Source organism: Triticum aestivum, chromosome 3B (assembly GCF_018294505.1).
Source record: "Triticum aestivum cultivar Chinese Spring chromosome 3B, IWGSC CS RefSeq v2.1, whole genome shotgun sequence".
NCBI classification, from domain to species: domain Eukaryota; kingdom Viridiplantae; phylum Streptophyta; class Magnoliopsida; order Poales; family Poaceae; genus Triticum; species Triticum aestivum.
In genome coordinates this window covers 738,339,138-738,362,391 of record NC_057801.1, presented here as the reverse complement: position 1 = coordinate 738,362,391, position 23,254 = coordinate 738,339,138, and the positions used below count along the sequence as shown (strand labels likewise).

Genomic DNA, 23,254 nt, shown 5'->3' with positions numbered 1-23,254 from the left:
TGAAGGATGAATTTTATCGGCTCAAATAAGCATTGAAAGCACACGTCCAACCTCTATAAGAAAAAAATTGAAGGGTAAAAAAAATGATTGACGAAATATGAGAATGACCATTGGTACCAACCATCTCTAGACAACATAAGAGCAATGCAAAATGCTCCTCAACAACAACGCCTTCAGAAAGGAAGCGCCGCTTGTCGCAGATCTAACCACTAAAGACGGGATCTTGTTTTTTCACCTTGAAGATTGATTTTTTTGAGACAGGCCTTCAAGATTGATGATGCCATGCCCCTCGGCATAGCCAAGAAGGATGAACTCGACCCAACATCCATAGGACGGGCCGAACCGATGACTCGGACTCGGAGTCCACCAGCTATAGGGGCACATCAACAACTCTTGCAGGGGCCATGTTCTCGTCAGACGTCAGTTGCCCCCGGGGTCCTTCATGATCTAACTGTTGCTTGTCTTTGACTTTGTCTTTGTCTGGACAAAACGTTATAAGTGGAAACTTCTTGAGTGCGCTACCTTTGTGATTTGCAAGAAGGTCGTGAAGGGCTATAAATCACACAATATTCACCCGAGAGGCAGGAATACCACAGTTGGTGAGCTAATAACAAGTGTTGGTGGTATTCAATTCTCTCCATGGATGGAAACCAGCTAGTGACCCGACGTGCGAGATACCATAAATCTCTCGGCAGTACTCATAAAAATAGGGTGTGCATGCGAGCGTTCATAGGGGGTGAGTGTATGCATGTATGAGCGCATGCGTTTGTACTATGTTAAGAAAAACTTGGTTCTGGCTGAAATCGGAGCCCAACTAGTGCCCTCAGGAGCTACACCGTCTTTGCCTTTTTGCTCGGGTGTCACTAATTGGTTTACGGCCCGAAAGGTCGACCTAAAAATTTACCATGGTCCAACTATAAAATTTTCTATGGCACAAACAATAAATTTGCCATGGTTCAAAATAATTACTTTCCCATGGTCTTAATAATGAAATTGCCATGCTAATAACAAAAAAACTACCATGGTCTAATTAATAAATTTTCATGGTCTAAAAAAGTATAATTGTCATGCTATCTATAAAAAAAATTGAACATGGCTAATTTAAGAAATTTCTTTTTAAAAACATGGCAACTTTTGGAATTTTGTAATGGGCACATGGCAGAGTTGGGGATTTTTTTTCTTTGAACAGACGGCAAATTTAAGAATTTGCCATGGACACACGGCAAAGTTTAGGAATTTTGTTCCTGAAACACGTGACAAATTTCTAACTACCAAATATATCTCTAATAGAGAGAAATGGGTAGTGGAGCTGCGGTGTATGGCGGCTAAGAGGACAAGGTCGTAGTACTAAAGAGGTCAAAAGATGGCTTCGGCTGACCTGATGCCGCTCCATCACTTTGGGATTCGTGTTGGCCATCCGACAGCGAGCAAGCCCTTCACTGGGAATCGTCAAAAAACTAACGTCAGCTAGTAGATAACATTTCTCTTAAGTTTTTTTTTGCGGGGGGAAAGCATTTCATTTCATTTAATCAATAGTGAGAGTACAATCATTTGAAATGACAATGCTAATCTCCTAGGGGGAATTTGCTAACCAACAAGCCGTATGCTGCTGACCACGACCCATTGCTGCCATGGCATGTGCAGCCTTATTCTGTGATCTACCTATTTTTGTGACTTGCATTGATCTTTCTTGCAACATCTCTGAGACGGCCGCCACCTGAAACATATTCCTTGATCTTCCCTTTGAACCTAATTCAAGGAGCTTCAAGATCTCCGCACAGTCTGTCTCGACCTGGATAGGCAAGGGAGTCCAGTGCAACGCCAGCTTCATGCCCTCCTCACACGCCGATAGCTCTGCCTCCAGTGCGCCCGGGCAGTTCCGGATCCATCTGCATGCCGCGTAGATAACCGCATCTGTGTGATCACGTAGGATCATACCGGCACTGGCTGCCTGTACAAACGAACCGTCAAAATTGAGCTTTGCAACACCACATGGGGGAGGAATCCAACTAGGTTGTACGCTAGGCTCCAGCTTATGTTGAGCACCATTGTTGGATAAAAGAGCTGGTTGCTTCCCCTTGAGGATGTCCACCTCTGGCCCCTGTTTGATAAGTAGCAAGGAATCAACATAGCTACAGAGAAATTTCTTTGATGCCTCGACCGGGATCAGTGGTTTGTAAGTTCGTTTCGAACATGCCATACACGCCATAGTAGCATGAGCGGGAGCATACGCTGGGTCTCATGTAATTGCTGGAGGCAAAGAAGGAGCCATTCCGGTTCCATACCTTTGAGTGAGTCATCAGCTGGAAGGTCCCAAACTAATCTCATCACAGTCCAGAGATTACGTGCATGTTGGCATTGGACAAGTCTCTTGCCCACAAATGGTACAGATCACATCATGATCAAGGTGATGGGGCGCAACATATTTTCTCTGGTAGCCAAGGCCCCTCTCGCAGCCTTCCACGCAAACACCCATACTTTACATGGGGCGCCGCAGCTCCACATCAACTTCCAAGCTGGTCTTGACCCATCTGGACGTCCACTCGACTCGCCAATCTCCTGTGTTGCCATGAGACGATCCTGAGCCATCCTATATGCTGATCTGACAGTGAACATTCCATGCTTATCTGGCTGTCAGGCAACGCAGTCCTTTTCCATTCTACTAGAGGGTTTGATTTTCAGTATTTCATCAACGTCGACCGGAAAGAAATGTTGTCAAAGGAGTGTGATGTTCCATGAACCGTCAGTAACTCAGTATGCATAAAATCGGCAACCCATTTCAGTCTGCACCTTCTCTTAAGTTAATTGACTAGTGACACATTTCACTCCCACATTTAAGCTCAGTGTCCTCAAGGCGGTGTTTTGATAAGTTTGTTTTCTTAAAATAATACTACCAACACCCTAGCAGCAGGACTCGGGTCCAAATTCTGTCGTGTTTAAATGCCATTAATCCCTTACCATATCACTCCGCAGAATGCAGGAATGCTTTCTGTCAGAAAATACCCTACGCATCTGCTTGCCACCACAACTTAAGGAGGACAGCCAACCTCCGCGTAATGCGGATCGCCTCAAGGCGACGCCTGACCCTGGCGCCGTGCTGGTCGCCGGCGCCCCCGTTGGGTGGCTTGGGATCTCGTTTTTCCTGCCTGGCTGAAGCGGGAGCGGAGGAGGCTGCACCGTTGGCCGAGGACATGTCCACCGACGTCCATCCCATGCAGTCTGGCGTGGCTCGTCGGAGGAAGACTGACGACGAGCTGGCTAAAGAGTTTTGGGTGGATATAGGATACCCAACGCCCGCGTCTAGGGTGTGGGAGAAACCGCATTCTCGACATACAGGTGAGGTGCTCTCTGTGTGTAGGTCGGACGCGGTTGCAGTCTCATCGCCGGAGGAGGCAGAGGGCGTCGTGCTTCCCGTCCCGGATGCAGACAAGACGGCGCTCGGCGAGGTGAATAGTCTAAGGTCTCATACTCCGGCAACTCGCGGCGTCCACAGGGTGGCTAGCTTGACTAGGCCTCTCGTCAAGCCGTGGGTCGGACCCATCCCGCCTCCTCGGATGTCGCCAACGAGGACACTGGGCCATCTTCTGCCGCCGGAGTGGCTCGCTGTTGGGGCGTCCTCGTCGCAGTCTACAGCTGCGCCGCTCACGTCGGGCTTGGCCGTGCAGCCCGCCGAGCCGACCGCGGTTCAAACCTTCGATCCGACTTCTTCGGCAGCTCCAAGTCTGGCTCGCGGCCCGATGCATCTTGGACGTCCATTACGGATGGCCAATCTCGGGCGTTGGCTAGGCCACATGTGGAAACGGGTGCAGCCAGAAGAAAACCCTAATCCCACTCGTTCGTTCGCGGCCGTTGTTCGCTCTCCTGTGATGTCGCGTCGGGACGCCTCCTCCGCGCTGTCGGGGGCCGCCGCCGGCCGCCAACCTCCGAGCTCTGCGCCGCCGCCGATCGCCCGCTCTCCCTCGGGTGGGGCTCCCGGTCTCGCACCAGGCGTGTACCAGCCAATTCAGGCTGTCCAAACGGCCGCGCCTCAGGCCGTGCTTACGCCGTCGCATCCCGCACCGGTGCAGCTGCCGTCGTCGCAGGTCGTCCAGGCCACGCAGCCACATCAGTTTGCTGGTTACCATCCTCAACAACCGCAGTTCCTCCTTCATGCTGGAGGCGGGTATGTGCAGCAACAAAAACACATGTCGGCTCCTCCACGGTACCATGCATTGCCTGATGTGACGCAACAGCAGTTTCAACACCTCGCCGCCGGTCCGCCTGTCTACGGCAATGCAGTCGCCGGGGTTCCTGCTGCAGCCCGGCCGCGCAAGCAGAAGGGTGGTAAGGGCGGCCGCATCAAGCCCCGTCAAGGTGCGGCTACTCAACATCCTGCTCTCCCGCAAGTGGTCACCGCTGCTCCTATTTTTGCTTCTGCCCAACCGGTGCAATCCTTGGCTCAGATGCCCAGTTTGCCCGCTGTGACAGCAACGCAGATGCAGTTTGCAACTTTACCTTTGGACGCCCAGCATATTCAGTCTACAGGTGCTGTCCAAGAGGCATCAGTACCCAAAAAGCTTTGGTGTTTCAAATGCCAATCTGCTGGACACAAGGCGGACGACTGCGAGACGCAGCAATATTGCTTCATCTATAACAAGACCAATCACCCTATGACCATGAGACGGTGCCCTGCCTTAAAGCTACCAAAGCCGGCGGCGATGCTATGTGGTTATGGAACTGAAACCATGGCGTTTTTTCAGATGCCTGATAATGTTTGTAGGGAGGATCTCTCACAACAAGACTCACGGATAGCTTTGGTTTCGATTTCTGGTGGTTCACTTTCTGCCAATATTGTGGAGTTGGAGGTGGCTAAGATTGCTCGGGTTCAGCATGAGTGGAATTGGGAGACGGTGCCACATGGTGAGGATGCATTTCTGATGTCGTTTCCTAGTGAGGAGGTTTTGCAGAGGGTGACCGGTTTTGCAGTTTTCCTCAAGTCTCACAATGTCACCATCGAGTTCAAGCCTTGGAAGTCAGAGGCGATACCACATCGTTTCGAGCTTATTTCTATTTGGGTACATGTGCACGGTGTGCCTCACGCTCTTCGTCATTTCTTGGGTCTTTGGGCGGTCGGCTCGGTTATTGGAGCTACTCTGGATGTCGATCTTCTATGTTTGCGTCGCAGAGGAATTGTTCGTATTCAGGTAGCGGTGCTGAACCTTGATGCTTTCAAGAGAAGCACAATTGATTCTCTTTCTTCTGACGTGGTCATTCAGAGGAAGGGTTATGAGTTCCGGTACAGCCTGGAAAAAGAGGACTTTCGTGTTGATGCTGATTTTGTGCCTCGAGTATGGGAGCATGGGGATGATTCAGGAGGCGATAAGGGACATGAGAGGGATGACACAGTGGGGGGCAATGATACCAGTAAAAGGCCCAAACCCACTTCTTCATCATCCAACAACACCTCGGCCCCTCCTACCTCGGGCGGAGTGGTACCCATGCAGATGGCCATTGCCGTCACACCGTCGAACCCTCATCGAGGCTTACCTGCCACAGCTGCTTCTTCGTCACTCATGGGGTCTTCTTCGCCGGTGCCGGCTACTTCCTCTAACATTGCTTCTCCGACGACGCTGGCGCCCCGATCCTCGACGCCGCCTTCACCGACTCACTGGTTGGCGCGGCCGCACCTCGACGATGGGGGTCACATGCGTCCCATACCGGAGGGGATGGCAACCACTGTGGTGAATGCGAGCGCTCCATCGCCACCACCATCGCCTACACCTGTCTCTCTGACTCGACGGGGAGTAATCTTCTCCCCGTCCATTCGTGCTTGCCAGGAGTCTGCCAGGGCGGAGCTCCGCGTGTTATCATCTACACCTCCGTCACCAGGGGGGCGTCGGCTTCCGGTCCCGAGGAGGCTGAGGAGCAGCCCCTGCGATCTTCTTCTTCACCACCACAACAGTCTACTCCGCCTCTCGGAGTCGTCGGGACAGGCTCAGCGGCCGATATTACTCCGTCGCCATTGAGGCGCAGCGGGCGTCATTACGTCGGGACTGACAGTTCAGCAGCCACTGACGAGGACTCTATGGTGAAGGCCATGCGTAGGACGGCTGCGCGCAACCTCGACTTCGAAGGTACACCCTCTCGCAAATCTTTTATGTCTTTTGATAAATCCAAAGTATCTTCAAATATCACTAGACTTGGAGTGTCACTAGGACGTAATAAGAAAGAGATAGACTTTTCGGTTAGGGCCCTTAAACAAGTGGAGTTCGACCGGCTTATGGTTGCTCCTAAGTTGTCGAGCTTTGTTGACCCTCTCGTGTCAGATGAGGAGGATGAGGATGCTGATGCCAATCATGAAGGCAAGCTTCTCTCTCATTTGGTTAAAGACACGACTGAAGTAGACCTTGACGATACTGTACGCGACACTACGCTTTGTGAGCTTGTCGCGTTGGTGCATAAAAATAAGTCTAACTCAGGAAAGAAAAGAGGGCGCTCTTCTAAGAAGGCAAAGGTCTCTAAACAAAAAATTGGTTCAGCATGAGAGGCATGTTTTGGAATAGCAGAGGTCTAGGTGACTTGGCTAAACACAAACACATTGCCGATTGTGTAAAGGATCATGCGTTGGACTTCGTGGCTATCACTGAGGCGGGCAAACGTGACTTTCCAACACGTGATCTGGACCACTTCTCATGTGGTTTGGACTACGAATGGCACGTCTTACCGCCGACCGGGAGGTCTGGTGGAATATTGCTAGGTATTAACTCTACGTACTTGCAACTATTGTCCATGTCAAAGGGGGAGTATCATATCAAATTCCACCTTCGAAACAAGTCTGACAATTTCCTTTGGAGCCTGGTAGCTGTATATGGCGCCGCTCAAGAGGAGTTTAAGTCTGCATTTCTAAAAGAACTTGTTAATACCTGTCGAGACAATCCCCACCCCATGTTAATCGGGGGGGATTTTAATATCCTTCGATATCAGCAGGAAAAAAACAATGACCGGTTTGATACAAGGTGGCCTTTCCTCTTTAATGCTGTTATCGACAGTCTGGATCTGAGGGAGATCACGATGTTTGGTCGCCAGTATACCTGGGCCAATAACCGATCGGTGCCAACCTTTGAAAAACTTGATCGGGTGCTAGTTACCACCGACTGGGAATATAAATATCCCCTAGCCTCGGTTCGGGCATTAGAAAGAATTGAGGCCTTATCGGATCACGCTCCATTGCTCACCGATTTTGGACAACCAATCCCAAGCTCTGACCGTCACCAATTTAAATTTGAATTGGGATGGCTCACTAGAGAGGGATTTCATGACCTGGTTAAGAAAGTGTGGGCACGCCAGCCTCGCGGTAACACACCCATTCAACGATGGAATAATTGAATTCGCGCATTGCGTCGATTGCTTCGTGGATGGGCCAAGCATACTGTTGGCATCTACAAAAAATAAAAACTGGGACTATCTACCTTAATTGATTCCCTTGATAAAATAGCGGAGGTGAGGCCTCTGTCTGCAGTTGAGATTGAGCAAAAAAGCAATCTAAATGAGCAGATAGCCCGCCTACTACACGAGGAAGAGATTAAATGGTACCAACGTTGCAAGGCGGATTCACTTGTGCAAGGTGATGATAATACGAAATACTTTCAAATGCTTGCCAATGGCAGACATAGAAAGAAACGCATATTCGCCCTTGACCAGGAGGAAGGCCGAATTGAGGGGGACGTACCACTTAGAACTTTTATTACTAAGTATTACAAAGAGCTTTTTGGACCTTCAGCTGAATCAAATTTTCAGCTGGATGAATCCATTACTCATGACATTCCTCAAGTTACGGAAGCAGAAAATGAATTCCTAACCTCCCCGTTCTCTGAGGAGGAAATTCGAACCGCGGTGTTTCAAATGGAACACAACAAGGCTCCGGGTCCGGATGGCTTTCCCGCAGAGTTCTATCAATGTTTTTGGGACGTCATTAAGGCAGACTTGGTTCAGTTGTTTAACCAACTGCATGCTGAAGACCTTGACATTTCTCGTTTAAACTTTGGGGAAATTATCCTATTGCCTAAGATGAAGGAGGCTAGTCGTATTCAACAATATTGTCCGATTTGCCTTCTGAATGTAAGTTTTAAAATCTTTATGAAGGTCGCAACTAATCGGTTGAACGGGGTGGCTGACCATGTCGTAAAACCCACTCAAACAGCATTTATGCAAGGCCGCAACATATTAGATGGAGTGGTCGTCTTGCACGAAACTGTACATGAGCTTCACCGAAAAAAGTTGAATGGTGTCATTCTTAAAATAGATTTTGAAAAAGCCTACGATAAGGTTAAGTGGCCCTTTCTGTTGCAAACTTTGAGCATGAAGGGGTTTTCACAAAAATGATGTCGTTGGGTAGAGAGCTTTGTCTTTGGAGGCAGTGTGACCATAAAAGTTAATGATGACGTTGGCAACTATTTTCAGACAAGGAAGGGGCTTCGCCAAGGGGACCCCGCTTCTCCTATTTTGTTTAACATTGTGGCCGACATGCTAGCTACCCTTGTTGAGCGGGCTAAACTGGACGGTCAAATTAGTGGTGTCATTCCACACTTGGTAGAAGATGGCCTATCTATTCTACAATATGCGGATGACACTATTCTATTCATGGATCATGATCTAGATAAGGCAAGAAATCTCAAGTTGCTCTTATGTGCTTTTGAGGAACTTTCTGGTCTCAAAATTAATTTTCATAAGAGCGAACTTTTTTGCTTTGGCGATGCTGCAGAATCAGCACCTGAGTACGCTGAGATTTTTGGATGCCAGCTCGGGCAGTTTCCGATTCGATATCTGGGTATTCCCATACACTATCGGCGCTTAACTATCACTGAGTGGAAGCATGCGGAAGAGAGACTTGAGAAACGCTTAGCCAGTTGGAAGGCCAAGCTCTTGTCTTACGGGGGACGATTGATCTTGACCAATTCAGTTCTAAGCAACATGGTTTTATATATGTTGTCATTCTTCCACCTACCGAAAGGGGTTCTCCAGCGACTAGACTACTTTAGATCCAGTTTTTTTGGCAATGCGATAACGAATCCAAGAAATATCGACTGGCTAGGTGGAGCGTATTATGCAGACCTAAAAGTCAAGGGGGGCTGGGAATCCAAGACCTTGAGATTAAAAACATTGCTCTTCTCAGCAAGTGGGTTTACAAACTACTCACTGAGAATGGAGTATGGTAGGAAATCATTCACAACAAGTATGTGGGATCCAATGCCATTTCTCAAGTTCATTGGAAACCTGGGGATTCGCATTTCTGGAGTGGTGTGATGAAGGCCAAGGAATTCTTTTTCCAATTTGGGACCTTCTCAGTTAGGGACGGTTCTCAGGTTCGATTCTGGGAAGATATCTGGCTAGGGAATAACCCACTAATGGTGCAATATCCGAGCTTGTACAGGATTGTTAGACATAAATTCGTCACAATCAAACAAGTTTTAGGACAAGAAAACCCTGATATTTCTTTCCGTAGGGACCTTTTTGGCCCTCGCCTGGCAGCATGGAATGAATTACTCACTCGCCTGGAGGACATTCAACTGTCAGGTGAGCCGGACATTTTTCGATGGAACTTGCATCAGAATGGCAAATTTTCAGTCAAATCCATGTATGATGCAATGGTTCATTGTGATGTTCCAGTTGATAACAGGAAATTGTGGAAGCTCAAAATCCCTCTAAGAGTGAAGATTTTCCTCTGGTTTCTTAACAGAGGAGTCATCCTAACTAGAGACAATCTGGCACGATGAAACTGGCATGGTTCCAAGACATGTGTCTTTTGCCAACATGACGAGTCTATTAAACACTTATTTTTTGAGTGCAAGTTCGCTCGGGCAGTTTGGGCCATAGTTCAAGTAGCTTCGAATCTATACCCACCACGTAGTGCACGGAACATGTTCGGCAACTGGTTGCGGGGTATTGATAAACAATTTTCTGCACATATTCTTGTGGGAGCGGCGGCCTTATGCTGGGCACTGTGGCTTACCAGGAATGATGTGATTTTTAATAACAAATGTGTCTCATCTCCTATACAGGTTATTCATGTGTGTACACAATGGCTCCATACTTGGTCTATCCTGCAGAGGCCGGAGAACAGAGACCTTTTTATGATGGCGTCTACACGGCTGGAGCGTACGGTCAGGGAGGTTTTCTACCCCATGGATGGCGGTGTGACCTACGGATAGGATCTGCCACTCCTTAGGCTGGACATGTTTTTTTGATTGGCATTGTATCGAAATATTTTTTGCTTTTAGGGTACTCTGGACTTTTTTGGCTGTGTGCATCTAGCTATGTAGAGGTCGGGCTTTCTTTCGATGCGATTGTATCACCTTGATATATCTATTCAATGAAATGTCCTTTATCGAAAAAAAGAAAATACCCTACATACAGACGGTGACAGTGCAATGCGAGCTCTCTCCCCCAATTACATCTACATACAAGAGACCCTGTCCTCTTTGTTTCGGTGCTACATACATCGACCGATCGTACGTCGTAGCTACCTAGTCGTCGGTGAGTGGGGCAATGGGCAGCTTCCCGCCGTACATCTCCGGCAGCTGGGTCTCATCCATCTCCCGCCGCAGCGCCCCCTCCAGGCTCTTGTTGTCCACGAACACGAACTTGTCCCTAGTGTTGGCGTCGATGAAGGGGTACACCACCTTCCACGCCTTCATAAACAGGTAGGGCACATGGACCATGAGCGCCTTGCCCAGCCGCTCCGGGTAGTAGCTCTGCATGATCTCGATGGCCGCCACGTACGCGCGCACGTCGCAGTTGGCATACCCCCACCCCTTGAGATCCACCACGACGATGAACTTGTCCTGCCCCCGTGGGATCCTCGCGCAGACCCTGTCCAGCAGGTACACAACAAGCCCTGCACCGGGTGAAGGTAACCAAGATCATCGAACTCCATCGTCGATCATTAGCAAGCGAAGATCAGAGGCCGTGGGGGTGAAGGTGGGGTCGATATGCGTACGCTTGAAGCCGGCCATGTCCCGGTTGGCGGAGAAGTGCTTGGCCGGGAAGGCGAGCAGGACGGGGTGGCCTGCGCGGTCGACGCCGCCCATGGAAGCCAACTCGCGCGACGGCTCCGCCCGCACCAGCTCCGCCGGCATGACGGCGCCGACGCCCCCTGGCACGGACTCCCGCCTCCACGCCACGAACTTGAGCAGCATCGCCGAGGCCTTGCCCACGTCGTGGCCCCGCGCGCGCAGGAACCTCCGGAGCGTCAGGTTGTCCACCTCCTGCACGTACGCGTCAGTATACTGAATGGAATTAACTAAATTAACAGTGTACTCAATTCTTCTAGCTGCATGCGTAGAGCCCCAAAGAATCTACAAAGGTTTACTTAAGCTTCCAAACTAATTATCTCTCCCCTTGAATTGAATTTAAGTGGCGTTGACCCCCTCATCCCTCTATTACCAATCACAATCATCCACATCAGTTTAGATGTAACTTTTTTAAGTAAACTTTTATAGATGTAGTATTACTCTGTGCCAGTGCCATGTGTCTCGGTGAGTCGAGCTTATTCGGTCCATTGTATGCTTGCTTGAATAGTTATTGTGATGATAGAAAAATCAGTTTTGCTAGTGGTCTCATTCACCTTTTATAGCCATTGGATGTGATGCTATAAGATACGTGTGTGGTGATGTGGGTTGTATCTGTTCTTGTTTTTAATGTGAATGAGACCAAACTATATCTCGTCTAGATGAGTTCTAGGTACTCCTTAAAAAAATAGGAGTAAATAGCCAAAAACTATCATGATTGGGGCAATTTCTAGAACTATCACTTTACAATTCTTTGTCAAAGCCTGCCAATTTTGCGCTAACTTTTGGCTAAAAAAAATACCCATTCGAGTTAGGTATCGGTTTGGGCGTTTTAAAATCATTTATAACATGGTGGCCCCACCTGCTAGGGCTAACGTGTCATAAAATATCAACTCCATTAACTTTGAACGTCATGTTGCCAATACTATAGGTGGGACCCACACGTCGGCATCAACCATTTTCTCTCTTTAAGTATCTATGGGGATATTTCCTCGAGCAGCTTGTAGACGACTGCGCCATGGGCGTTCTCCACTACCAGGCTGACATCCCTGACGTGTCTGGACTCATCGGATCAGGTCATGGTGATCTCGAAGTTGCACCCGCCCAACACCATCGTGAACCGTACCAGGATCTCGCCGGTGTACCAGTGTCGGCCCAAGGCGGCCGCTCGCCTGCTAGACACCTTCATCGCTCGGCCGTGGGCGGGGTTGACGACCAACTAGCTCAGCTCAAGCTCCATCAGTGAGAACGCCGCCGCCACCGGCGCTGACTTCTTGTAATCCAAGACCTCGACGCGGGCCTGTGAGCTAAGGAACCATGGTGGCGACACGGGCATCTCCATTACACGGGACAACACGAGGGTGCCCCTGTAATACACGTCCACCGCGGAGACGATCTTCACAGGGATGTCGTTGGCGCCGAGCTCCCCGACTTCTGGCCCAGGAAAGGGGAAGCGTCCGCGAAGAGCCGGCGCGGTGGCACTGCGGAGACGAGTCCGTGCTGGCCTGCGAGGGACGGCCACTGGGCGAAGCAGAGCGCACGCCACGTGTCCGGGGCTAGAGGCGGCCGGCGGCGACGCTAAACCTAGCCTCGCCTCCTGCACTTGTGAGCGGCTGATTTGACCGAACGCACGAACAGGAAAGTGCTTCGCCCAATGCGTGTGTGCGAGCCGTTTTTACTGGAAATGACGTGTGGGTCCCACATGTCATAACGGTCAACATAGCAATGCAGCTTAATGGGGTTGACTTTGTAACACGTCGGCCCTGACGGATGGGCCATATATGTCATAACCACTTTTTTTGCGGGTTGTCATAACCACCCTTAGTTTTAGGTCAATCGGTCATCAACAAAATTCGATAGTTTTTAGAAAAAAATAGCACAAAATTAGTAAGTTTTGGCAAAAGAAAAGTGAAGTGGTAGTTCTCAGAAAAAGGTTGTCTCAACTGTGATAGTTTTTGGATATTTACTCGAAAAATAGTTGGGCCGGCGCGGCGCCCATGCTTCACGTGGCCACATGGTTCTGCTAGCTAGAGGTGAGCTACGAGTACGATACGCCTGTTCCCATCACTTGTCCTGGAGCATCTGGTTGTTCAGTCGAGGATCAATTTGTTAAGAGGAATCCCCCGTGTCCATACAACTAACTGCTACCGAGATGCCCTGTATGCCTTATTGACCAATTAAAGTGACAGGTTACCGGCCGTATAACGTACTCATATATTCTACTGATACGTTTCCCGGTATAAAAAAAGAAAATCAGTTAGTCCTGCATGTAGCGTTTTTGACACGTATCGGCGTTTTTGACACAATTGCGTTCTGCTTGCAATCTGCTAAAACTAAGCATGCAAACGAAACAAAGAACGCGGCCGAGGATTTCTGGTTAGTTGCATATCGACCGCCGGTGACAAAGTGATAATAGCAGAACCGTCGAGCGTGCATACGCACCCACAGTTCATCTCTCAAAAGGAAGACGTACGACAGCGACGAAGATGAACGAAGGAACGTACCTTGACATGCGGGTCCTGGGCTCCCGCCATGGCCCTCAGCTCGGCGACCTTGAGCCACTCCCCTTCCCCAGCATCTCCCACCACGCTGCTCGCCATTGATCTCCTCTCCTCCCCGCTCCTGTCCTTACTGCTGGTACGGTGAGCACTTGTAGAGCGGGGAGTCTGTGCCTGTCTGGTCTCTGGCTGCAGAGGAGGAGGAATGCAGGATAGAAAGGGAAAATCGATAGTTTTGTATAGTTTGTGTTTGGTGGCACTACTAGTATGCACACGTGTTTGACTTATTAGGCCACGCTGCGAGACCGGTTGAATATAAGCGAGAGGAGAGTGTGCAGTGATTCTCCGTTCCTCTGCTTGTTTCCCCGTGTTCCATTCTCCGGGAAATCTTTGTACTAGCACGGATGCAAGTTTGACTTCTCGTAAGCCGGCTGCCATTGGTCTTGTCTCCGGCCGGAGAACTTTCATCTCCCTCTGTAAACTAATATAAGAGCGTTTAGATTACTACTTTAATATCCTAAACATTTTTATATTAGTTTACGGAGGAAATACTTGCTAAATTCAAAATTTTAAAATTATTTACCTCACATAACTAGTGGCGAAGGTAGCACTTCGTCGAAGCCCGGGCATACCGCATACTTCATTACCTCACGTTGTGTACCGAGACCGAGTATTCGATATTTAGTTACACACATATAAGCAGTAATACGTTTCGTAGATCGTAGATGTACTGTACATAACACGAGATAGACAACATATACTCACTAAACTTTGTGAAACATCTTCAAGCATATTAGCGGTGTGACACGGACGTAAACGTATGTACAATATCACCGACTACGCCGGCTTCCATTGTTATGTTATATGCTCCAAATTCAATATTGACCAAGGTCACATGTTATATATACCACTTGTAAGCCGCCGCACGGGATATGTTGATCAGTTGTAAACCCCCGGCGTTTGTAACCTTCCCCGATATAGTGAAGTTTGGCTGGCCGGCGCCCGTGGTTTTTTCCCCTTTGTGCCGGAGGGGTTTTCCACGTTAAATTTCGTGTCTCCTGCTTGTTTTTCGTTCTTCGTCGAGCTGAATTGCCTGTCATCTCTCTAACATCCATGACATCTGGTGTGACGCAAACATAAACGCCTCATCATGCACTCCCCTCATTGACTTCCGATGCATCTCTTTCTTAGCAGAGATGATCTCGAGCTACACTGGCGACAAAAAGTAGGTAGTTAGCTCAGATAGCATCGGGACCTAGCTCTTTGTCACCACATCATTGAGCAAATACCCGTCAACTGTCACAATAGAGAGATCACCCCGCTGCCTCGACTCCCAAACGATGAGATGAAGCGGCGGATCAATAATTCTCATGGAATCGTATGGCGATTGTACCCTCCTTTTGTATATCTTCGTTTTCGAGTTACGTGGCTTCTAGTACCTTCTCCACCTTTGTCGTGGCTACCCTATGTTATCGTGATATGACATGGAAAGTCATGAAAAAAGGATTGGATTTGGTAATAGGCCATCATACCAGCTCTATATATCATAACATGCACAACATTACAATCCTTGATGTGTAAAAGCAATTTTATGAGTCATGCTCTACCAAAGCAAGTTACATTACTAGTCCCATCTATCTTAACATGCCACACAAAATTACAAAGTTAGTTCGGTGCAAGCCATGCCTATCTGGTTTACGCGTAACAACCTGCAGAACATTACAAACTAATTTCAGAAAGTTATACAATCTAGATGAGTGTTTGACATGTAAAGTGATTAAGATGAGGCATGTTGGTTATCAAGCTTTCCTAATAGTCGATTAATGAACATCCAAGAATACACATGTAATAAGTAGTGCCACCAAACACAAACAATACGAAACTATCAGTTCGGGAAGCATCCAAACACTTTTAATAAAAGCAAATGCAAAGAGTGAAAGAGAACATTCCATGGCATCTATAAATAGGCATGCCTCAAGATGACCATCATTCATCCTTCACATAGCAAGAGCACACCAACAAAGCCAATCGAGCAGTAGCCAACACAAATCCACCATGAAGACCTTCCTCGTCCTTGCCCTCCTTGTCGTTGTGGCGACCATTGAACCCGCCAACTCCGATATTCTACGTAGTGATCAACCACAACAATCATTTCCACAGCAACCACAACAGAAAACCGTTCAGTCCTTTTTTGAACAACAATTGATCTCATGCAGGGATGTCCTGTTGATGCAGTGCAACATACTGGTACCGTCCTTCAAGTCACAAATATTGCAGGAAAATGTTTGTGCGGTGATGCGGAAAGAGTGTTGTGAGCAGTTCAGGCAGGTCCCTGAGCAATCACGATGCCTGGCCATCAATAGTGTCGCGCATGCCATTATTTTGCATGAGCAACAGCAACATCAGCAACAACAACAATACTCATGGGGCGTGGGCACGTTCAAGCTACCTCAACAACAATACCCATCGGGCCAGGGCTCCATCCAACCTCCATTTTAGGCAATAAGGACGTTTGTCTTGCAAACACTACCAACGGCGTGCGGTGCGTATGTCTCACAATACTGCTCCACCACCACCGGCTCATTTGGCGGCTTCTTTGGTAACTGAACAAGAGCTATAATTCTAGATAGATCGATTGTTTGCCGTTGCTTAGTCGATGGTTCGATTGATGTAGCGACGACAAATAAAGTGTCATGCACTACCGTGTGCGAACCTGACATGTACTAGTTTTAATTGGAAATAAAAGACAAGCATATTTCTTGTTTGCATATGGTTTCTTTGTTTGAGTTCACTCAAGCCCATGTTGAGATGTTCACACTAACAATACTATTATGCATTAACTAGCTATTTGTGTAGTGTAGTAATCTGCTATTTTATGTAGTGTAGTAATTTGAACATAACATAACTGTCGCGAAACTTGTATAAATTTTTAAGTATTATCAAAGGAGCAAGGACAAACCACAAATAACTCTTTAATAGCGTCCTTGTGTGTTTTGAACTTCTTACATGATTTTTATTTTGTTCTAAGTAGTAATATTGTCTCGTTGTTATCAATGAGGTGCACGGCATATTTTTATTTTTGATTTAGAGAGAGACCAATTGCTTTTGAATGAATTTCATCAATCATCACTACAACATATGGTGATATCTATGACAAAATGACTTGACGAGGAAAAAACCCAGGCATGTATATGTGCACTTCTAGGAGAGATTGACACAATCTATGACGGAACCAGAAAAACCGACATAGAACTGCAACCAACTCTGTCATATAAGTTAAGTGGGCCATGTGTGGGCACTTCTATGACAATTTCAGCACCATCCTTGATGAATGTCCGACCGTCATGGAAGTAGGCCACATCCATGACGTAGTGTTTTGTCATATTTTCGATTTGTTTGGTCAATTTCATCTAGGTTCCTTAGCCTCACAATTCATGGAACCAAATGTTGCCTACATGGCACCATCGACGGGACCCACCGATCAGATTTGGCGTCAATAGGTGCTAATCAAGCGTTAAGTGTTTTTGGCAAATTGTCAGCACAATACTGGCGGGTTTCTGGAAAGAAAGACATTATCCGGTGGTTTTTGATTTAGGGTCCATAAATGTGGTAGTTTTCTATAATTTACTCCATGGACGGTCAATGACTTTGTCCACCTCGGGCTTGGCAGTGGCGGTGCTCGCGTTCCCCTCTTGAGGGCGTTCTCGTGGAGGCTAGGTGTCCTAGGTCGTATCATGGCTTTGTAATTGGGTAGTCCTGTGCTAGTGTGTCGGCGGCAAAGTCGCATGCGTTTATGTTGGCCTGTTATTATCTAGGGACCTGCTCTCTCAGAGGACTTCCTCACTGCATTGTATCGTTCGGTCATGTATCCGTAGTGTTTTTGCTTTACATAAAAAACGGGGCGAGAGCCTGTTCGAACGGTCAATGACTTCGTTAATTCGAAAGCGCTTCGTCTCGAGCCTTCATTCTAAAATACCGAATTTGATCATAAATTATCCTACAAAACAGACAGTGACGGTGCGAGCTAGCAGCGCATCTCTCCCCCAATTACATCCACAGGAGCCCTTGTTTGTCTCGGTACTAGGTACATGGATCGATCGTACGTTGTACTCCCTTCGTTCCGAATTACTTGTCTTGGATTTGTCTAGATACGGAGGTATCTAGCACTAAAATGAGTCTAGATACCTCCGTATCTAGACAAATCCAAGACAAGTAATTCGGAACGGAGGGAGTAGCTAGCTAGTCGTCGGTGAGGGGGACAGTGGGCAGCTTCCCGCCGTACATCTCCGGCACCTGGCTCTCGTCCATCTCCCGCTGCAGAGTCTCCTCCAAGTTATTGTCGTCCACGAACACGAACTGCATGCGCGCGCAAACAGTTAACCAAGCAGAGCAACACTGACATCTTCATTTTGAACAATCGGTTCTCAGTTGTAGAGATAACGCACGCACCTTGTCCCGGGTGTTGGTGTCGATGAAGGGGTACACCATCTTCCAGGCCTTCATGAAGATGTAGGGCACGTGGACCATGAGCGCTTTGCCCAGACGCTCCGGGTAGTAGCTCTGCATGATCTCGATGGCCGCGATGTACGCGCGCACGTCGGAGTTGGCGTACCCCCACCCCTTGAGGTCCACGATGCACATGAACTTGTCCTGCCCCCGCGGGATCCTGGCGCTGATCCTGTCCAGCAGGTACACGACAAGTCCTGCAAAGAAGAGACGACAATGCATGGTGATCAAGTTTCATTACATTAGCAGATAGTACTTGGGAATTGGGATCATCTGGAGCATGTGCATGCACGCACGCTTGTGCTCCGCCATGTCGCGGTCAGCGGAGAAGTGCCTGGCGGGGAAGACGAGCAGGACGGGGCGGCCGGCGCGGTCGACGCCGCCCATGCGGGCCTTGTCCTGCGACAGCTCCGTCCGCACCAGATCGGTCGGCATCACGCCGCCGACGCCGCCCGGCACGGCCTCCCGCCTCCACGCCACGTACTTGAGCAGCATCGCCGAGGCCTTGCCTACGTCGTGGTCGCGCGCGCGCAGGAACCTCCGCAGCGTCATGTTGTCCACCTCCTGCAGTTGAGCACCAAAATTACTTGCTTCCACGGGTTTGCCGTTCTAAAGCAGCCATCAGAGATCAGACCTACATTAGCTGCACGTTTCTGAAACTAAAAATGAGAAGTTCATATTACAGCCTTGAATGAACTATTCTAAAGCAGCCATCAGACCATGAGCGCCTTGTCCACCTCCTACAGTTCAGAACCAAAATTACTTACTTCCACGGGTTTGCCATTCTAAAGCAGCTGTCAGGCCTACATTAGCAGACCGTTTTCTGAATCTAAAGAAGAGAAGTTTATATTGCAATCTTTAACTCTTCCATTCATCTAAGATTCAACCCTGAACTGTCAAAAGAAGCTATAAATCCCTCCCCCCCCCCCCCCCCCCCCCACCCCACCTTTCCTCAAACTGATTTTCTCTAAGTAGCCCTGGTTTTGGGCAGATCGACCGACCAGTCGGCATCCCAGTCAGCAGCCACATAAGCAAAACCACTAAATTTATATTTTCGGCCCATTTTTTTAGACCAAAAAATTGAAATAGTCCATTTTTTTTAAAAAAAAATCCTGTAAAATCAATACTAATTTTATGATCATTCTGGGGAAGTTTCACACATTTTTCCAATCAGATTTGAAAATACATTTTCGCTCCCTTTTTTGTTCAAATTTTGAGGGCATTCTTAATTCTGTTAGGAAAAAATGTTCAAAAAACTTCTCAGAATGATCAATATATTAGTGTTGGGTTTACAGTATCTTTTTTTTTAAATATAGCACTAGTACATTTTTGCCAAACAGTTTTGAGAAAACACTTACATTACATTTTCAGTTTCTTTTTGGTCAAATTTTACGGGAATTCTTAATTCTGTTCACCAAAAATGTTTGAAAGTTTCCAGAATGATCACTATATTTGTGTTGATTTTATAATATTTTTTCAATTTTGTATTGAGACTTTCATTTTTTAGTCAAACATTTACCAAAAGGGGGCTTAAAATGTAATTTAAGTGTACTTTTAAAGAAGTGTAGATATATAAGAGAAGTGTGAATTTTTTCCAGAATGATCACTATATGATGGTGATTCCGCGGGAGTTTTTCAATTCTTTTTGGACACTTTTTGTGGTCAAAATCTGACCGAAAAGGGGCTGAAAATATAATTTAAGTGTATTATAAATTTTGTTTGGAAAAAATATGTGAAAATTCCAAAATGATCACCATATTAGCGTTGATTTTAGAAAAAAGATTTAATTTTTGCTGGACACTTTTTATTTTTTGGTGAAAATGTGACCAAAAAAATTCTGAAAATGTAATTTAATTATATTTTTATATATGTTTGAAAAAATATGAAAACTTCCTAGAATGATCACAATATTTGTGCTGATTTTTACAGATTTTGTTTAATAAAAATCTGGACACATTCTCTTTTTTTAACAAAATTTAATTTAAAGGGAAGTGGCCGGTCAACGGTCAAAACAATTCCTACTCAATGAAAACCAGATTGAGTAGAGGGGAGGGTTGATTCCCAGCCAATTTGATAGTTTAGGGTTGAATCTTGGACAAATGAAAGAGTCAGGTGTTGTAGTATGGATTCCTCTCAACTGAAAATGCATGTAATTTGGAAAATGTGGTAATTTTGCTCGAGACTGATGTTGGATATAGATTCAGAAGGTTAAAATCATTGACGTGGAAAAAAAAAATTCCCAGTCAACCGAGAAGTTTCAGTGCCGCAAGTACTGGTCCTCATAAATCTCAGGTCGGCCTTTCATGATACTGTAAGATATTTAATTAACAGTGTTGCGCGTGGGACACTTTCGACCTCTGCATCGAGTGATTAAGGCCTTGTACAATACAAGATGCTTAAGAGAGGTGTTTAGAGAAACAAACCGGACTTTTTTTAGCACCGGTGTTTATTTGTACTGGGTACGCTTAACTAGGCGCCTTTTCTATAGAAATAGATACTGGTGCTTCAGAAAAATCCGATTTTTTTTTTAAGCATCCACTAAGCATTTAGCATTGTACAAGACCTAATGCACAAATCCTTGAAGCATCTCAGCTCAGCCCCGCTAATGTATCATGGTTTATTTTAGCTAAATCAACCGTGGTCACTTGGTCCGATCGATAAAGGCTTGTTTACCTTTTTTTCGTGATCGAGCATATTCCTTTGTGATAGAAAACCACAAGGGCCATGCTTCACGTGGCCTGGTAGATGTGAAGTGGTACACAGCATGCTCATATCTTTTATTTTACCAGTAGTATATGATTAGTCAACGATATTGATCAGTTTGTTAAGATGAAGCCCATCAGCTAACCACACGCAACGATGACCGTTAGGTATTTTATGCATGAATCTTGGCACAATTCGATCGTTTTTCTACGCCACGTAGGACAAAGCGTGTGTGTGGTGTGTGACATAGTTCGCCACACATCCGATTTACCATACGGAGGGGCCGATGTGTGGGCGTTTAGCAGTTCACCCACACATCAGTTTTCACGCACGCACAAGGGCTGGTGTGTGGGCGTTTGCCATTTTGCCCATACGCCCGTCTTCTCTTCCACACCCAAGCTGCTAGTTGCCATGTGTTTTTGCCACGCACATGGCAACTGCCCCTAGTGTGCTTTATAAGCAGGTGACAACTCTTTTTTTTTACCCGAGTTGCCATGTGTTTTTGCAGGGTACAAGACAACTGCCTAGTGTGCACGTAAGCAGATGGCAACTCTATTTTACCGAGTTGCCATGTGTTTTTGCATGGTACATGGCAACTGCCCCAACGTGCACGTACATGGCAACTGCCCTAACGTGCACGTAAGCAGATGGCAACTCTTCCTTTTTACATGGCAACTGCCCTAGCATGTCAACTCTCTCAACTGCCTAGTGTTAGTATGTGGCAACTCCTAAAGTTATGAAATCATGGCAACTACATTAGATCAGACCATACATGGCAACTGCAGTTGAGCAACCATGGCAACTGCAGTTGTCCGACATGGCAACTGTAGTTCAGCGACATGGCAACTGCAGTTAAACGAACATGGACGAGGGTCTGGACCATGGCAACTGCGGACGCGCGGTGGGCGTCACGCGTGGCGTGCGGGACCAAGATGGTACGAGGCCTGACATACGGGCGTGTGGGCGTTATCAACTTCGCCCACACGCACGCGTGTGAGAGGGTTCGGGAGGGAAAAAAAGAGGTGTGTGGGCATTAGTTGTTTTGCCCACACGTAGGTGTATGGGCTGATTGCTGTCCATGCCACACGAGACGTGTGGCATAACTACCCGATACACCACACATGTGGCAGTTATCGGATCCATCCCATGATCCCAGAGACCTCAACGGGGGTGGTTGAGATCTCTTTACTATTCTTAAAAAAATGTTAATTTCTTCATTTTTAAATATAAGTTTTTTTAGAGATTTCAATAAAGATTATATACGGATGTATATAGACTTATTTTAGAGTGTAGATTCACTCATTTTGATTCGTATGTAATCCACATTAAAATCTTTATTAAGACTTATATTTAAAAATTGAGTACTAGGCACACCAACATATTAGCAGTGCATGTCTCATAGGTAAAGTCCAAGTGTACTTGGTATCGTATTAGTATTAATAGATGTCCCTTCATATCAGCGGTATATGTTGCTGTAGAAGGGGGGCAAGTTGCCGCTCTAAACTAACTAATTAATACTACTTCTGTATGTAGCACTGTAGCTGTACCCTAGACAGAGGAAACATGAAACTGACCGGTCACTAGGAACAGATCGACGAGGCCGGGCGGGGAAAGCAAACCACTAGATCAATTGCACATTTTTTTTAGCAACTACGGTTAATTGCACATCATCGCCAGTAAACTAAGAAAGCAGAGAAATCCTCTCGTAAAGCAGAGCAACAAAGAAGAAGAATTAACAGTTAACCGACGATTCATCTGTCAAAGAGCTACCGGCTGCGTGTGTACCTTGACATGCGGGTCCTGGGCTTCCGCCATGGCCTTGAGCTCGGCCACCTTGAGCCACTCCCCTTCCCCTGCGTCCCCTCCTCCTCCCACGCTGCTCGCCATCGATCTCCCTCTTCAACGAGAGGCGGGCTGGGATGCGACCTACTGGCAAGGTGAGTGAGCACCGCTTGGAGGCCGGAGGGGAGAAAGATCTCAACTCAAATAGTAGCGGAGTGGGATAGGGAAGGAGGCGAATAGTAGTGGTGTGCACGAGCTTGACTAGATGTTATCGGAGGGAGACCCGTGGTGGGATATTGGGAGCGAGAGGTGTGCAGTGCAGGGAATCTTCGTTTCTCCGGCTTGTCCTCTCGTGGGCTTAATTTGTTTTCTTGCGTTTTTTCTCTTCCATTAGTCAGCACTCAGCAATCGCGATAGCTCTGGTGTGGGGTGTGTTTATTCTGGACCCAAAGTTTTCTCCATCAAATGTCTACCCAATTTTTTGGGCCAGGACTTTCCCTGCCCATAATATTTGGCGCCAAGACTTCCTCAAGAATATACGACCAACAAAGACAGTGTATATATATTTTTAAATAAAAATTAGATACTGTTCAATTGCCTCGGTAATGGTTACCATGAGGCTGCCCGTAATGGGAGTATCATAGATAGTATCATGCATGCCAACTAAGCAGTTTTGATGAGGTGACATAGAATTAAATGAGAAAAGAGAGGCTTGAGTAT

The 23,254-nt window shown here is 47.1% G+C and overlaps 4 protein-coding genes across 6 annotated transcripts; 2 read left to right on the top strand and 2 right to left on the bottom strand.

Moving 5' to 3' along the window:
* Positions 1-2,983: 2,983 nt before the first annotated feature.
* On the top strand, positions 2,984-10,314 carry LOC123072094 (uncharacterized). Its single transcript, XM_044495652.1, has 2 exons — positions 2,984-6,113; positions 10,038-10,314. Exon 1 carries the CDS (start codon positions 3,057-3,059, stop codon positions 6,003-6,005), a length of 2,949 nt encoding a protein of 982 aa, XP_044351587.1. The 5' UTR covers positions 2,984-3,056; the 3' UTR covers positions 6,006-6,113; positions 10,038-10,314.
* A 28-nt stretch (positions 10,315-10,342) lies between these two features.
* Positions 10,343-13,961, bottom strand: LOC123072095 (phosphatidylinositol transfer protein 3-like). The gene is made up of 3 exons (XM_044495653.1): positions 13,550-13,961; positions 10,976-11,243; positions 10,343-10,873 (listed from the first exon to the last, which is right to left on the bottom strand). Exons 1-3 carry the CDS (start codon positions 13,643-13,645, stop codon positions 10,503-10,505), a joined length of 735 nt encoding a protein of 244 aa, XP_044351588.1. The 5' UTR covers positions 13,646-13,961; the 3' UTR covers positions 10,343-10,502.
* Positions 13,962-15,524: 1,563 nt separating this feature from the next.
* LOC100415892 (alpha/beta-gliadin clone PW1215-like) lies at positions 15,525-16,311 on the top strand. The gene is given in 1 exon segment (XM_044495651.1): positions 15,525-16,311. A coding segment is annotated over 1 exon segment (552 nt). The 5' UTR covers positions 15,525-15,598; the 3' UTR covers positions 16,151-16,311.
* A 1,063-nt stretch (positions 16,312-17,374) lies between these two features.
* Positions 17,375-22,839, bottom strand: LOC123072093 (phosphatidylinositol transfer protein PDR16). Of its 3 annotated transcripts, none has more exons than XM_044495650.1 (5): positions 22,538-22,839; positions 18,346-18,613; positions 17,993-18,246; positions 17,775-17,899; positions 17,375-17,649 (listed from the first exon to the last, which is right to left on the bottom strand). In XM_044495650.1, exons 1-4 carry the CDS (start codon positions 22,637-22,639, stop codon positions 17,783-17,785), a joined length of 741 nt encoding a protein of 246 aa, XP_044351585.1. In that variant the 5' UTR covers positions 22,640-22,839; the 3' UTR covers positions 17,375-17,649; positions 17,775-17,782. The 3 variants fall into 3 exon arrangements, with proteins under 3 accessions (XP_044351585.1, XP_044351584.1, XP_044351583.1); XM_044495649.1 differs by having other exon boundaries at positions 17,433-17,652; positions 17,778-17,899; XM_044495648.1 differs by lacking the exon at positions 17,375-17,649 and having other exon boundaries at positions 17,659-17,899.
* Positions 22,840-23,254: the final 415 nt, after the last annotated feature.

Coding starts and splice junctions, on each gene's coding strand:
- LOC123072095 (XM_044495653.1), bottom strand. CDS start 13,645: ATGGCGAGCAGCGTGGTGGGAGATGCTGGGGAAGGGGAGTGGCTCAAG. Junction 11,244..13,549: donor CCCAGGACCCGCATGTCAAG/GTACGTTCCTTC, acceptor GCGTACGTGCAG/GAGGTGGACAACCTGACGCT. Junction 10,874..10,975: donor GGACATGGCCGGCTTCAAGC/GTACGCATATCG, acceptor CACCCGGTGCAG/GGCTTGTTGTGTACCTGCTG.
- LOC123072094 (XM_044495652.1), top strand. CDS start 3,057: ATGCGGATCGCCTCAAGGCGACGCCTGACCCTGGCGCCGTGCTGGTCG.
- LOC123072093 (XM_044495650.1), bottom strand. CDS start 22,639: ATGGCGAGCAGCGTGGGAGGAGGAGGGGACGCAGGGGAAGGGGAGTGG. Junction 18,614..22,537: donor CCCAGGACCCGCATGTCAAG/GTACACACGCAG, acceptor GCTCAACTGCAG/GAGGTGGACAACATGACGCT. Junction 18,247..18,345: donor CGACATGGCGGAGCACAAGC/GTGCGTGCATGC, acceptor TCTTCTTTGCAG/GACTTGTCGTGTACCTGCTG.